The sequence below is a fragment of the Coturnix japonica genome, chromosome 3 (assembly GCF_001577835.2).
Source record: "Coturnix japonica isolate 7356 chromosome 3, Coturnix japonica 2.1, whole genome shotgun sequence".
NCBI lineage: Eukaryota > Metazoa > Chordata > Aves > Galliformes > Phasianidae > Coturnix > Coturnix japonica.
The window spans coordinates 66,470,468-66,485,928 of record NC_029518.1 but is presented as its reverse complement, the minus strand read 5'-3'; the positions used below and the strand labels follow the sequence as shown (position 1 = coordinate 66,485,928).

Genomic DNA, 15,461 nt, shown 5'->3' with positions numbered 1-15,461 from the left:
CAAGACTGAGACCAAAGAAGACAAAAACTCTGAATGATTAATTTATTGGCAGCTTACTTCTGAGCAGTAATGAAGAACCGAGTCCTACACTTGTGGGTTTTACAGACATCCAAATTTGGATCTAAGAATTTCATAGTACCCCTTTTCCCCCTCTCCTTGCCCACTGTGCCTGATGGTTGCAGGGTTTGATGTGAACCAATGGAGAGCAGAGAGCTGGGAGCTGGGAGCTGTGATCTGCCTCCCATTACATATTTCTGTCAGCAGCTAGGGGAGAACAGAAGCATGTCTCCATGTTTCTCTCAGCAGTTTTCCGAGGAAGATGTACATATTTGTAAATAATCTTTTTTTCCTGGCATTTCTTACTAGCTCTAAAGAACAGCAGCAGTCAGAAATACCTTCATGCTGACAGTGTATTCACAGCGGTTTTATGCAACTCCCACCACGGCTGCAGACACATCTGTACTGTCTTCAGTGGACTCTGGGCCAGGCCTCTCCTTGGAATCCACCTGTTAGAGGCACAGACTGATTCTCTCAGTGACTGAAGCCCATACAGCAAATCAGCACTTTGAAATGCGGAGCTGCGTGGAAATCCACCCAATCTCTCTCTTCCTTGGTCTCACAAGTGAGAGCTGCTGATAACTGCACAGTACAGGGCAGGGTGAAAGAGCACCATAAGTTAATAACCTACAAGCAATTCGGAGACATCTCAGACAGAGGCTGACACTGGGGAATTGGATGTCTGCACTGAACGTCCCTTGAATTGTGTTGGAGGGCTGGTGAGGGGAGCACCGATGAGCCTCTGAAAGCACTGCCTGGCAGGTAAGGCTACAATGCACTCTGATGGTGAGTGCCATGTCTTCACTGCTGCTCTTTCTTTCCCCTGGACATCCTCATAGCAGTGTATCAACATTATATAATGCAGGGAGAGTTCAGCATGGGGATAGGGAGTTGATAGCCAGCTCTCGCTGTGTGTGTTTATGTGACAGACGTGATTTACCGTTCTCCCATTTACACGATGCACTCGGAGCTGTTGTTTCGTTTATTTTTAACGTCAAAATAATTATACTTGAACCTAAATAAACATCTGGAAAGTCCTCTAGGTTGCAGGAGCAGCCTTGAAAGCCTGCTTTTAAAAACTCCTCCAGCGTGGGGTTTGTTTCTCACACAGTCAGTGATTACTGCACTGTGTTCTCCTCCTATTTACCGCCTTTTTCTCCTGCAACAGCACGGTTCTGCTTTCTCCTGCCGGGTGGGAAAAAAGGAAAGGAGGTCGAGCGCGACGGGCGAGTGCTGGGCTCGCTTTTCCCATTGGGACCGAGGGGAGCCAGGCACCCTCTGCCCTTCACAGGGGCAGCTCGCCCTTCCCGGGGGTCGCCAATGGGGCGCGCCGGAGGGGCAGCACCGCTCCAGCGGCCCCGGGGGTCTCCGCAGCCATCCTGCTGCAGAGAGGGGGTATCCGGAGAGACGGCAGCTGCCGGCAGGGGAGCAGAGGGACGGAAGGGAAAGGGATGTGGGAACAGAGAAGATGGGGGGAAGAGAGATAACGGGAGGAGGGATGGAAGGGCGAGAGAGGGACGGATGGAAAGATGGAGGGATGGATTGGGATGGAGGCACGAGGGACGGAGGGATGAGAAAACGAGGGCTGAGGGCCGAAGGTCTGAGGGACGGAGGGCTGCGGGAGTGTGCGCCCGCCTCCCCAAGCTGCTCCCCCTCCGCTGCGCGTCCCCGCCGCGCTCCCCGCCTCCCCCCGCTCCGCCGCCGCGCGTGCCCGAGCCCGGGGCTGCCTCTCCGTCGCATCCTCCTCCTCCGGCGGCGGCGGCGGCGGCAGCGCCGGGGATGGGCAGCGAGAGCGCGCCCAGGAGCAGCCCGGGCCCCGCCGCTCCCCGCTGCTCCAGCGCTCGTTGCTGCTCCTGCCCCGCCGCCCCCCGCGCCCCGGGGGCAGCGTCGCCGCCGCGCTACACGCAGCCCCCGCCTCGGACGGGTGAGTCACGGGGCCCTGTGCCCCCCGCCTCCGAAAACACCTGCCGTGCCTCCCCCCCATCGCCGCTTCGCCCTCCCATCCCGGAGCGGCCCCGGGAACGCAGAGGGGGATGCAGTGAAGGGGGGAGACTTCGCCTGCTCCGACCCCCGGGGAATGGAGGGTCCCGGCCCGGGTTTGAGCCCTCCCCGTGGGGGCTGGAGGTGCGCGGGGCAGGGAGGGTGGCCCCGGGGCTGCGCGGGGGCGGCGATGGAGGGGGCTGCCGCACGGTGCCCTTCCCTGCCCCCGCTGCCCATTCCCACGGGGCTCTCTCGCACACACAGACAAGCCGACATCCCCCCAGTGCTTGGGTCTGGAGCCCCCCCCCCCCCCCCCCGTAGCCCGGACCCCCCGTTCCCGAGCGGCTCGGTATAGCGTGCAGCGTCTTAACTTTACCAAGGGACCATTTTTAAGGCGGTTTGGAGGAGGATGAGCCAGTCCAGCGCAGCTGGATGCTGCTCCGCAGCCGCATCCCGGGACCGGGGAATGGTCCCGGACCCCCACGGGGCTGTGCGGACGCAGCGGAGCACGGGGAGGCTGTGGCTCTGTGAAGCCCGGAGTGGCCCCGGGAAACGCGAGGCGCAACTCGACACCCGGGTGGACTTTTCTCCCTCTCCTTCAACAAACGAATAAATATATGAGGTCGGAGTGATTGTGGGGTGGGACGGAGAAGTCTGTGCCTGTTTTCCTTTCGATGCCCAGAGCGCAGAGTGCGGATGTTGAGGATGCTGTGACTAAAAAGCGGTTTCTGGTTTTCTGTGTCATGATGCACACGGCTGGTTGTAGGGAGTGTAGTAACTATCTGTATCCCAATACTTCCCTGCCGAAAGGGTTGTTATGGCAGCAGCGCTTCCCCATTCTTTTATTTAGCATCTCTGGCTCAGAGTAATGTTAAAGACCCAGAAACTGCCTTGAAGAAAGAAAAAAAAAAGAAAGAAAAAGAGCAACCTCTCACCTCTTTTCTAAATAGCCAACAAGTATGAATACAAGATTTGCAGTAAATCTTCACTCCTTTCTCCAGAAGCTGGTGCTATGATAACACTTAAGACAGAAGGAGCCTCTGGGGGGAAAACGTCTATTTTTAAAGATTATTATTCTGTATGGGGGAGGGGGGCCGAGGGGCACAATTCCTGCTTTCTGTTAAATTTTGTTGAAGTTTTTGAATGGTTTTGCAGGTTATTATTATTTTTTGTTTCAATTACATGGTTGTTGGCTTTTTGTTGTTGTTGTTTTTCTTTTTTATCATAGCATTCTTTCTTAGTTACAGAGGACTCCTTAGTCCTGTGCTGCTCTGAGTAAAGAGATTAAAGTAATTCCGCATACAACAAGCAGAGGAAGACTTGTATTTCAATAGATGCAGCTTTTCTCTACAGTTCACAGGATGGTGCGTTTTTGTTTCACAGAACAGAAGGGAATCTGTGTGAGACTCATCAGAAGGCTTTCATCACACCTTAACTGCTGCAGCTGGTGGCAGTCTGAAACAACAAGACTTAGAGGTTATTGTGGAAATAAGTTCTTCTGACACTGGTCATGATCTTCCCATCCCCTGTCAGACCACAGAGAGTTGGTTTTGATTTCTGCTTAATTCAGTGTATTCCAGAAACAGTGGTTAAACCATGATTAGGGTTAGGACTGTTGCTAAAAGCATATAGAATTTTCAGGGGGCTGTATTATCTTGCAGTTCTTCATCTGCAGCTGCATTGGCATCATCTGATGTCTTCAGCTGGAGTTTGGTTGTGTAGAGGTTGAGCAGTGAATAAGGGCAGCAGGACTTCATCCTGGAAGCTCTTGCATTTTTATTTCCAGCAGAATTTTTGCAGGCTGATATTGATGCTGCAGAATAAAATGTAATCAAATGGTATCTTGTTTCCGGTTGTACATTTTTGCTTGTAGTGAGAAAGCAACATGTCTGTAACTGCTCATTTAAGAGTAAATAAATGCTGTTCTATAGCATTCATTGTGTTCACTGTTGAACTAAGTGTGGAAACAGACAAGGTGCAGGTTAAATAAGTGAACTAAAACAACAGAGTGTATGTGATTTGTAACTAATTTTCACTGCCAGTAGTGAATATAGGCAATCTTGTCATCTTCATATTAGAATAGAGACACTGTACAAGGGAAATGAAGCACAGCAATGTGTATTTTTAATGACAAACTGAACTCTTGAATAAACTTCAGAAATTCCTGGGGGAATGCAACTACATTTCTTCATATAACTGTGGTGATGATTCTGATCTTGGTCAAATCAGAATGAAATTCTCCTCAGACATCGCTGTGAGCTGAATCAAAGAGCTAACCATTTTGAAGGAACCAGGATGTGAAAAGATCATTTGTATTTTCCCCCCATTGCCATAGCTGGAAGCATTTATTTTATATCTGGTATGGAATATTCCAAGCTTTACGCTTCTGAGCTGCACTCAAGCTCACAGTTCATACCTGTCCAGACAGTTCAGCTGAAATAATTATTGTGAGAAATAATATGTATGTATAGCTATGAGCTCTTTTACTGGGCCCTACTAGTTAAATAATAGCTGCGTTTCCTGCCAAAAGGGCTCAACTTTGGTATTTCCATAGCTGATACTAGTAATGTTTTACTTTCAGTTGGAATAGAATTTTTCTTAAAATGACATTATTTGTTTTATGGTTCTGATATTAAAAGGGCTAGCTGATTTTAATCAAGATGAAGAGCAGTTGTTTCCAACTTTAGTGATTAAAAATTATCTTTAGTGATTTAAAAATAAGCTTAAAATGTAATGGAGAAAAAACAAATTTGGTCACTCTAGAAAGGGTTGCACCTGAAATTATTTGATACAAATGAAGCAACAAATTGCACTTGTTTGGCATGAAACAGAGGTAAAGTGGAGCAAAACCAAAAGCTGACAGTATCATCATAGGAAAATACACAATGTAAACCCTGGAAGCCCGTTACAAATATCACCATAAAAGTTTCTGCGTAAAGAGTCTGACTTGAGGACTGGAAGTCCAATGGAGAAAGCCCCACTGACTTCAGTAAGCACACATACCTGTAGTATGTTGTTAAAGAAGAGGTGGGAAAAGGCAATCTGATGAAGTAAATACAAGGGTGCTGACATATAGCTACTGAAACACATGGAGAATGTATGGTTTTCTTTATTTAGGAGCAAGTCCTGGCTACACAGAAGCTGACTGGAATCTTGCCATTGATCTCACTGGGGCCAAAATGTCATCCAGAGAATTATGTTTCAAATGACTTTTGAAATACGTAGTGTGTTATATTTAATCTGGTTTTAATTTGTGTGATATTCTATTAAAATGAGGTTACCTTTGCCAAGCTTGAGATATTAATTAGTTATTAGTGATCATTTTTCCCTTTCCTTTTCAATTTTTTTAAATGTCAGTTTTTCAGAAATGGCAAGAAATACAAAATAGTCTTCTTGTAAGACTGCAGTCTTAAGCTGAATAATTCAAAACCTGTACTGTCATTGTGCAATCAAATTTTTAATATGATGCTGTCAGAGTCATAAAATAAGAAAATCAAATGTGACATCATAGAAGACAATGTATATAGCTGACATGACATCTGGATGTTTTAATTTCCCCACTTTAAATTTAGTGGTTAATGAAGACAGACTCTTCTTCCTTTCCTCTGAGGAAGTTCCTAATACAGCAAGTTAAATGTTCAGAAAAATGATGTGTATATTTTCTCAAAAAGAAAAGTCCCTCATGTAAAGAAAACGAATTAATAGAGGATACAGTTTTAAAGCCTTCCTTGGGAAGAACAGAACTGAGATAATTTATAGCTGGTGAAGAAACTATCGTCATTTGTGTCTTTTACAGTATAGTTGGTACGCTCTTGACAAAGGACAACTTATTAACTGTTTCTGAATAGGTGTGTACCTCTGCATAAAATGAGATTGATACACTCAACCCACTCAAAAAAAACCAAAACCAAAAACATCAATTTCTGTGTTCAGGGTGGTGGTGGGCTTTCTTTTTATCTATCTATCTATCTATCTATCTATCTATCTATCTATCTATCATCTATCTATCTATCTATTGTATTGGCTTTCCCCTAAATCAAGGGTATTTCATGCTAATAAAGAGGTGCCATACAAGCAGAAATAGAAAATGAAGCTGTTTGTGCCCTACATTTGTGGAGCAGAAAGAGCAGCAGTGCCTCCGTCCCCACACTGTGGTGCTGCATAAGCCCTGCTTTGCTGGATGGGGACCAATGCTTGATATCGTTCTAAGCAGTCAGCCTCTTGAGGAAACTTGCCTAGAAGTGGGATTTTATTTGTTAGTCTTGGCCTCTGCCACCCTTGAAAAATCCAGCTATGATCGTGAACCAGCTTTAGCGTAGGGTTTGGACTAGATCATCTCCAGAGGTCCCTTCCAAACTCTGCGATTCTGTAATTATGTATCTCCATGGGTCCTGGCCAGATCCTTTGAGGAGCTCAGCTCCTCATCGCTGGTCCTTTGAAAGCTCTGAATGCATTCCAAGATCCTCTGAAAAACTGAATGAAATAACCAGTTCATCTCATACAGCCACAAACCAGCTTTCAAATCTCAATGATTTTCCATCACAACTACATGTTGGCTGTGTTTGAAACAGTGAACTTGAGGTGAAAGGCTCCAAAAATGTGATTACCACTCCCCGAGACATTTAGTCCTTGAGAAATATCTTACTGAAAGTACATGTATCTATTGCACAAATTGGAGCAGAGTGGAATGAATCAAATAACACACAAATATTTTTCTTTTGTTTTAATTATTTTTTCACACTATTTCTTCTAATTATGTAGAGAGACTGTTAATGTTGTCAGATATTTGGTTTTGGAATATATATCTAATCCATGAACAAACAGTCTCATGATTTTTCATATATTTTTTACATTACCACATAGTGCTACATTTTGATCTGGCAGTAGACAATGATTTCAGCTGGCTAAATTAACACATTCCAGTACTAATGCTTTTCTTCCTTCCTGATTTCTACCACTTAAAAGCTAAAAAACTTAAACAGATAACAGAGAAAAAACTATTGTCGCAATACTACAGTGTAAACTCACTGTGTAAGTAAATCTACTGAACTTAAAAGAACCCACCATTCGGACAATGAAAATATACTTTTGTATATCTAAGTGATAATCCAGTTGGTCCAAGCTCTATTGTCTTTTCTGCAGATGACTTCTTCTAATTTATTCAGGACAGCAACTACAGCAGTTTGAAACTGAGAAAATGTATTAGAACTGAACATGCAGGAAAGCCTGCTTTCCTATTTCAGTGTTAGAAGATTAGTGAGAGGCAGAGATCTATACAGTCCAAACTCTGGAGGGCACAGCAATGTAAAACATATGCTTCAAAGCTGTTGGTCTTTTGTTTTTGGTTTTTGTTGTTGTTGCTGTTGTTTTTTCATTTAGCAAATGCATGTTGATTTTTATTTAAATACAGAATATATTTTAAAATTTTGTGTTTATCTAGTACCTTTATTATACTTTTGTTCACCTAATTAAAAACTCCAGAAAATATTTTCTGCATTGTGTTGACTTCCAACTCAAAGCATCTAAATAATATTAAAACATTATGCATCGTTTGCCATATTAAAATGCATGAATTAAAAACTGGAACAAATGACAGACATAGACTTCTTTGTGATTGGCAAAACTTCACATCAAATTTTCTACAGAGCTTATAGAAATTGCTGGCTGATACTCTTTATTGATTAGGTGAGTGATATGCAAATATTCTTCAAGAAAATAACTAAAAATCATAACGTAGTCCAAGATTAATTGCAGTTGCTTAATACGTGGTGCTGAACTACAATTAAAGTTGACAATTTAAACTACTATGATTGAAATCTATCTGTCCTTAGGATAAAGTAATCACTAAGCATAGTTTGCATTTTTGTCTTTGCATTTCCACACAGTTCCTCCTGCAGCATTTTTATACCCATTTTTTCACCCCGGATGGAGCCACCACTGGGTAGGAGTTCAAAATATTTTAAAATAGATTCTAAATAATTAAGCAGTCTTATCTCTCTGTATTTTAAAATGCTTTCTTATGAGTCATCACACCTTAGGAAGTCAGGTACCAACTGCATACTCAGAGCAGACTTCTAACCAAGGACAGATGGATGCGGGTGGCATGTGGACCTTGCCAGATACCATAGGGTAAAGGAAGCTCATAAGGTTTCAAAGCCAGTTCTTTCTACTTATCAGGGTGATCCTTCAGAGCTTTTTGAAATTACAAAATTTATGTCCTTTTGAAATGAATTAGAAGTCCTCAAGAAAGTCTTTTCCCCAAATTGTTTCAGATAGGCTGCAATGTTCAAGTTGGACTTTTAAAATATTGTAATATACAACCCCAAAAAATAGAAATGATTTGAATATTTCCTTTATTTGATTTTTCTTCACAGCAAAACTAGCAAAATTAGTTCATTTTCATGGAGCACTGTGATATCAGTGAAACTGCATATTCTAACATCATAATAGGATTTCAGACAATTTTCTTCAGTGGCTTTAATTACAGAGTAAGAAAGACCTTCCTTAAAACTAAGGCAATGCCAAATGAAAGAACCAGTCCTGAAATCATCTGTGTGTATTACAAGTTCTGTGAATGTGTGTATTCCAATAAACTGGCCGATTGTGTTTGTCACGTTACTTTTGTGATAAGCACTTGAACTTTATTAGAATTAATTCCTCACTACTGTTTGGCAAAGCAGCAGAAGCATTGGCTTACAGGAAAAGAGTTATGGAAAATCATAAAGTTTTGAAACTAAAGATTCGAAATAGGAAATACTTTATGGTCACTAGCACAGAATATTGCATTTAAATGGAATGGGAGAACATCCAACTACACTTAGAAAGCATTTAAGTTATTATTATTGCTTGAATCGTTATGTTTGAAATAAAATTTATCAGCTAAATAGCCAAGGCTATCAACCTAGGCTATCCTGATTTTACAATCTATTTAGACTGGCAATACAGGATTTTCACAACTAACTGCTTAAGACTATTATTCAGCAGTTCTAAATACCCATAGTTTAAAGGCCGACATTTAAGTATAACAAAGTAAACCTGCTCTGACACAAATGCTAATTGGTTTCTTGCAAACTACCAGAGTTTTTTTATACAGCACTATTTGGATGAATATAGAAAGAAAATGTGGTAATATCCAACAAATGCCATTTTGGAGCATAAGAAACATGCTAATTCTAGAAGTAGAAATAATTAGGAGAGTTTTAAGTGAGAATGACTGTCCCAAACATTTGCCTCAACCACCTACACCAAAAGACTATGATGTCCTACATGAGATATTTGCACTTGGATTAGGTTTGCAAGCAAGAATCTCAGGCAAGAAAGCAAGCCTCACTTCCTGAAGATCTCCAAGCCTCCCCCATGGTTGCTCACTGGCTACCATAGTTGCACAGTGTTCAGCAAAGCTTTCTAAGGGACACAAAATAACATTTTAAATATACTGGCGGTTGGAGTCTTATAACTAGATAAAGCATATTTTATTCAGGCCTTACTGAATCAGAAATAGCGTAGCTGGCAGGAGCAGGGAGGTGATCATCCCTCTGTACTCAGCACTGGTGAGGCTACACCTCAAGTACTGTGTTCAGTTTTGGGCCCCTCACTACAAGACATCAAGGCCCTGGAACGTGTCCAGTGAAGAGCAATGAAGCTGTGAGGGGTCTGGTGCACAAGTCTTACAAGGAGCAGCTGAGGGAACAGGGATTGTTTAGTCTGGAGAAGAGGAGGCTCAGAGGAGACCTTATCACTCTCTACAACTGCATGAGAGGAGGCTGTAGCAAGGTGGGGGATCATCCTCTTCTCCCTGCTGACAATGATAGGATGACATGGTGGCTTTAAGTTGCACCAGGGAGGTCAGACTGGATGTCAGGAAATATTTCTTCTCAGGAAGAGTTCTAAGGCATTGGCACAGCCTGCCCAGGGAGGTGGAAGAGCCACTGTGGATGTGGCAATGGGGGGCTTGGTAACTGGGCATGGTGGGGGTGGATCAACAGTTGGACTAGAAGATCTAATAGGTATTTCCCAACCTTACAGATTCTATGATTCTAAGAGTTTTCTCTCCAAAGGTATCCTATGGTAAGTTAGGCAAGTGCAAGTAGCTGACAGCATTTGTATTGCTATACCACTTACAGCAGACTAAAACACTAACAACAATAACTGCATCTGGCTTTTAGTTCTATCCACAAAAAAGCAATTCTAGCCTTGCATAACAAGTGATGCTAATGGTCAATAGGAAGGCATTCCAAACTGATTGCACATTGGAGCTAAGCACAGCAGCTCTGCTATGAAATTTAAGGCTGGGAGTTGTTGTGCAATTGATAATACTCACCATAAAGACTGGGAGTAATTTAATTTTATGTGGTCGATGAAACAAATAAGACAATGGTTTGCATACATGTGTATAAACTACAATATAAATCAGTCACGTTCAAATCAGGGAAGGGAACAAAGTAATTGACTGAAACCTGTGAATTACATCAGTGGAAAAACAAAGATAACAGCAGTCAGAGTTTTTACATGTTAAAAGGTATGATTACAAAACATCCCCGTCTTAGAATAACAACCTGCAATTGGGAGACTGTTATTGAAGCAAGTTGCTTTATCTCATAACATCTTGATACTTTCAAATAGGCCTAAATTTTATTTTTTAAGCATATATATATTTGCTTACATAGAAATATATACCTTCATGCATACATACATACATTCATGCATACATGAATGCTCCTCTTTCAACTAGTCCACAATGGCAGCTGAGGTTTTCAGGCATCATACTTTTTAAAAATCATCTTCTGCAAAAAATGAGATTTTTTAATTTTTCTTACTAATTTCCTGTGTTAGAATTATTGATTTATTCATTTTCTTAACTTTCTTGGAATGGCCTAATTTGTAATTCTTTTCACTCTCGTCACAATGCAGATAATTTTTGTTCCTTTCACTGCGTTGTTACAGAATAAGTCATTTTGATGTTTGTGCCCTATTTTTGTAAGTGGCTAATGCAGTGTAATGGTTATGGATTACCTGTAGTTTTCAGGTAAGTGGAAGAAATTGCCCCAGAATTTTGCTTCTGTGAAGGTCAGAAACACAAAGATAGAAGTGCAAGCCACCAGATTCTCAATCCTCAGTTCCAGCCATGACTCTTTCTACCATACAAAATTGTTTCAGCACAGATTTTCACAAAAAAAACTAGAGGATACTTCTGATGCTGTGAAGGGAAGATAATATGTGGTAATTACAGGCTATTTCAGCAGCTATAGGAAATGGCAGTATACACTTGAGAGAATAGTCAATGATCGGACTAGATGGTAAACTACCTATTGATGTGTATATATTTTTCTAGATTTCTACAAATTATTGTTTCAAAGTAGTATTTTCTCCTACTTCACTGAAACCTTCCCATTTTTCCTTCCAGTGCGTTGCCTTTTCTTTTTACCTTTGGATCATTTACACTTCAAATTAACTTCATTCAGCTGAGCATTTTTGTATTTTTCTTTGCATGGTTTCTCAAATTGTCACTTCTTAATAATATGAAATCCAGGAAAATAAATAAATAAATAAATAAATAAATAAATAAATAAATAAAAGAGGGAATCTGTAGTTTTTTCTAGTAATTCTGTGTGATGATAGAGGGCAAAAGCAAAGCAGAAAATTATAGCTAAATATGTTGGATGTTTTTGGCTGCAAAAGCATGATTTGGATGCATTTGACTGTATTAGCAAGTAATTCAGCACAACAGTATCAGACCAGCAGATCAAAGCAGTTAGTACTGAGGTCCCTACATTTAGAGTATGTGATCAATGTGTTTTGTCATGGACTAGATTTAGTTTGGTGTCTCGAACCAAATGTTTTTACCTTGCATCTAGTCTGAGGCTTCTCAAAGAACTAATTAGTTCAGGTCTTTTTGTTCCCCGTGCAGGACAGAGTACATTTGGTACAGACTGTAAGCAGAGCTTCCATTTTAATTTCCTTCAAAAACCATGTAGTTTGTGCACACACCAAAACTGCTTTGAAATCAAACTAATATATGGTAATTAGGATGCACTACAAAACCACATTACTTGTCCCAGTCAAAGGGCAGTGTAGGCTCCAGTTCTCTGAATAGCACACTCCACCACCACAGTGCTCTGGAGTTATCTATTCCTACTTCGGTTTTTATTTTTAGAAGTCTATTTATCTAGGTCCCAAAAAGCACCTTAAGTCTTCTGAAGACTGAACAAATTCAAGGATTTGTGTAAATCTTTCATTGTGCCATCATATGGTCTATATGCTACAACCAGGAAACCATTCCCTGGGCAACTGCTACAGATACTAGACTAATAAGTCATTCACTGTTTTCTGTGGGCAAACAAATATTTAATATTTAAACATTCTAATCATGCAGAGGCATGATTCCTACAGGTATGGCAAATGTTTTATCTCAGAATATTGTCTGGGAGATGCAGGTTGCGGAGTCACAGCCAGAATACGCAGTTGGCAGAAATGAACCCAGACTGCTGACATTTTGGATAACAAATTGGATCATTGGATCACAGTCTTATTTGAGGGTTGAATGACCAATGCATCTCTATTCTTTCTATTTTAAAAGAAAAACATTGTTCTGCTTATTTTTGCCTTCCATTCAGTTTCTAAAATGAGAGGGAAAAAAAGAAAAAAATTATTATTCTATTTCTACTTTGCTGGCAGGATCTAAGGGCTAAACGGGTGGATGCACATTCATAAACCCTAAGCAGAATGCTTAACTTCTGGCTTGATGGAATTTAAAACAGGCTCTGTGACACGTATTCCATTCTGCATCAAACTGCCTACTTGGCATCCTGACTTCAACATAGATCTCTACTCTCTGTGCAGGGTATCCACAACCTAGCCTGTTTCACCTGACCTCCTGGGGAATTGTGTACCACTTAAATAGGGAATATTTTATGTGATGTGGCAACAGGATAACAAAAGTGAAGTAATGAATTACTCTGCCTTTTAGTACCCAATTATTTTTTCTTGGATGCTGCCATCATACATTGTAATGTCTTACTGTTAGGTACGGCATTTTTAAGACTCATTTCTCTCACCTGAGGCGGATTTCCCATGCAAAGCATAGGAGACGTAAGTGGAATTCAGGAAAGTTGGGAATCTGAACAAGGAAATAACTAGAAGGAAATACAGTGGGCCAGTAATACACATACAACCTACACCTTAAAGCATCTACTTTCAACACAAGGCAAACACCTGCCGTCTCCTGAAAGTAAGCCCATAACCTTGACATGTATTTTTTCAAAATAATTAGAACATGATGCTAATTGATGTCTAAATATCCAGTAATTGCAGGACTCACCACTTGGATAGATGACATTTAACAAGCTCCCCACACTTATCAACTGGAAAAATAAACCTCAGAAACACTTTCAGGTCAAAAATGTGCCTTAGCTACTGACTGAATGATTATTTCCATATGAAGCGAGCAACTTTCTCCTTTTGAAATGTTGCCAATTTGTATAATCAATTAAAGAGCTAATGGAGGAGGAATTTAAACTTGACCCCCTTTTTTCATAGAAGAGGGGGCTGTGGAGTTAATTGCTTGCTATTTGGCCGAATAAATATTTAAAAACAAACTGAACAGGAGGGGAAAATGAAAAAGTTGTCTTGCCAGATAACAAGTACTTTCTGCTTACTGGGATCCTCTAGAGAGGGAAACTGTTTCAAATCTAATAGTTTTTATAGATCGAGTGATGTAGGGTTGTTTGTCTCCCAACTGAGAATTTCATTTACTTTGGTTTCAGAAAGTCTTGTTTCCTACTTTTTCTTTTTTTTCCCATGTATGTGACATCTGATCTGGCATGCTTGTTCTCAGAAAACACACTGGTGTTCTCTGTGAGGTGAGCCTGCTGCTCCTGTGAATGAATTTGTGCTCAGAACTTGAGCAGGGTCAGGACTTGAGAATCCAGTGCATGAGTATCACACTGCTTGGAGATGCTGGGCTGCAGCTGCTTGAGAGCTGAAAAGCATTAGTGATGCCCAAACACTGCACTCCTTGATAGGTTTTATCTTTATACCTTATTAAAAAAGCCAGGGTGTTAAAAGACAGTGCTTAAGAGGAACCTTTAGAATGACAGAAAGGTATTAATAGGAAGCATTCAGAAACTTTAATATTTTATAAAAATGGCTTAGTTGCCATTTTGGAAAATGAAGATCTCTCTTTCATGTAATAGATATAGTGCAGTGAGCAGTAACATAGCTTTCCCACAATCCTTAATCTCTTTGCCCCCATTTGTTTTTAGAAGATATTCAAGCTTATAGCCAAAACACAATGTTAGCTGATGTCCATAGGAGAAGGAGAATATTAGTTCAAGGAATTATGCTTTGTAGGAAAGTAAATATATATAATTTTCTCATAGATATTCATTTTTGGCATTCTATTTACTTGAAAAGATCTTTACTTTGCCAGCACTTTGTCTCTCTTCTCATTTAAAATATCAAGGTCTTCACAGTAGAGACTTTTATCATATTTGTCCCTGTAGGCTTAAAAGCCACTATGTACTAACATGATAACTCAACATAATCTAATCTTGCTTTTGCACTTTATTTTACAAAGCAAACTTTTACATAGATTTCTATAACACTAAAAAGCCTTGCTGAAGTCCTTAACAATCTGATTTATTCAGGCTGAATTGGGCCTTCATACTTCCTAATGCTCCTTGAGCCATTATCAAATTGTAGATATGGTTTCAGTGAAAGCTGTGATATCTGCAGTAAGTTTTCTCTGATATCTATCATGGAAGAGAACAAGCTACCAAAATTTATTCTTTTCTGTTTAGATTGAAATCTTTCCGAAGCAGGAGTGAGTTGACAAGACCATTAGAATATCCCAGATAATTATGCTGTCAGTGGAAACAAATCTGTTTCAGATAGTAGTCTGTCTTTCTGTGTTAAGATTTTATGACTTCCTCTAGGTCCAGAAGTGTGTTTTCATGGAATATTTTTATCTAAATTGTAGTGAGTTCAACATGATTTTTTTAAAATTTAATTTAATTTAATTTAATTTTATTTTATTTTATTTTATTTTTCCAAATGATAATATGGAGTTTTGTTAATATAGACAGCATTCCTTTTGGATGATTAGTCTACAGTTGTTAGATGGACCAGACTTGACCAGGAATCTCCCTAGATTTACAGTGCAGCAATTGGAATATATCTATTCCACATTCTCTTGGTCTTACAAATCATTTTTGGGTTCATGTCTCTTTCTGAGTTCTGGAAAGGCTGCATTTTCCTACTGATACATAGACATTCTGGAACTGTCCTTACTTTCTGCTCATGTTAAATCCTCACCTACTGATCTGATAATATAGTAACACACATTGGAAAGCCTACTTTAAATATTTGCATTTTGAAATTTCTAAATTTCCTTTAAAGACAGAGAGTGAAGCTAGAGATGTATCTCT

General features: G+C 40.6%; 1 protein-coding gene across 4 annotated transcripts in view; it reads left to right on the top strand.

Annotated features, from left to right (window-relative positions):
- The first annotated feature begins 584 nt into the window (after positions 1-584).
- FUT9 (fucosyltransferase 9) overlaps positions 585-15,461 on the top strand; it is a 107,272-nt gene continuing 92,395 nt past the window's right edge. For 2 of the 4 annotated variants that reach the window (XM_015858859.2, XM_032443562.1), the window contains exon 1: positions 1,799-1,981. In XM_015858859.2, coding sequence (XP_015714345.1) covers positions 1,837-1,981 — 145 coding nt within the window. In that variant the 5' untranslated portion in view covers positions 1,799-1,836. Of the gene's footprint in view, positions 820-1,798; positions 1,982-15,461 lie in introns of those variants that run through there. The other 2 variants (XM_032443564.1, XM_032443563.1) reach the window with 2 other exon arrangements.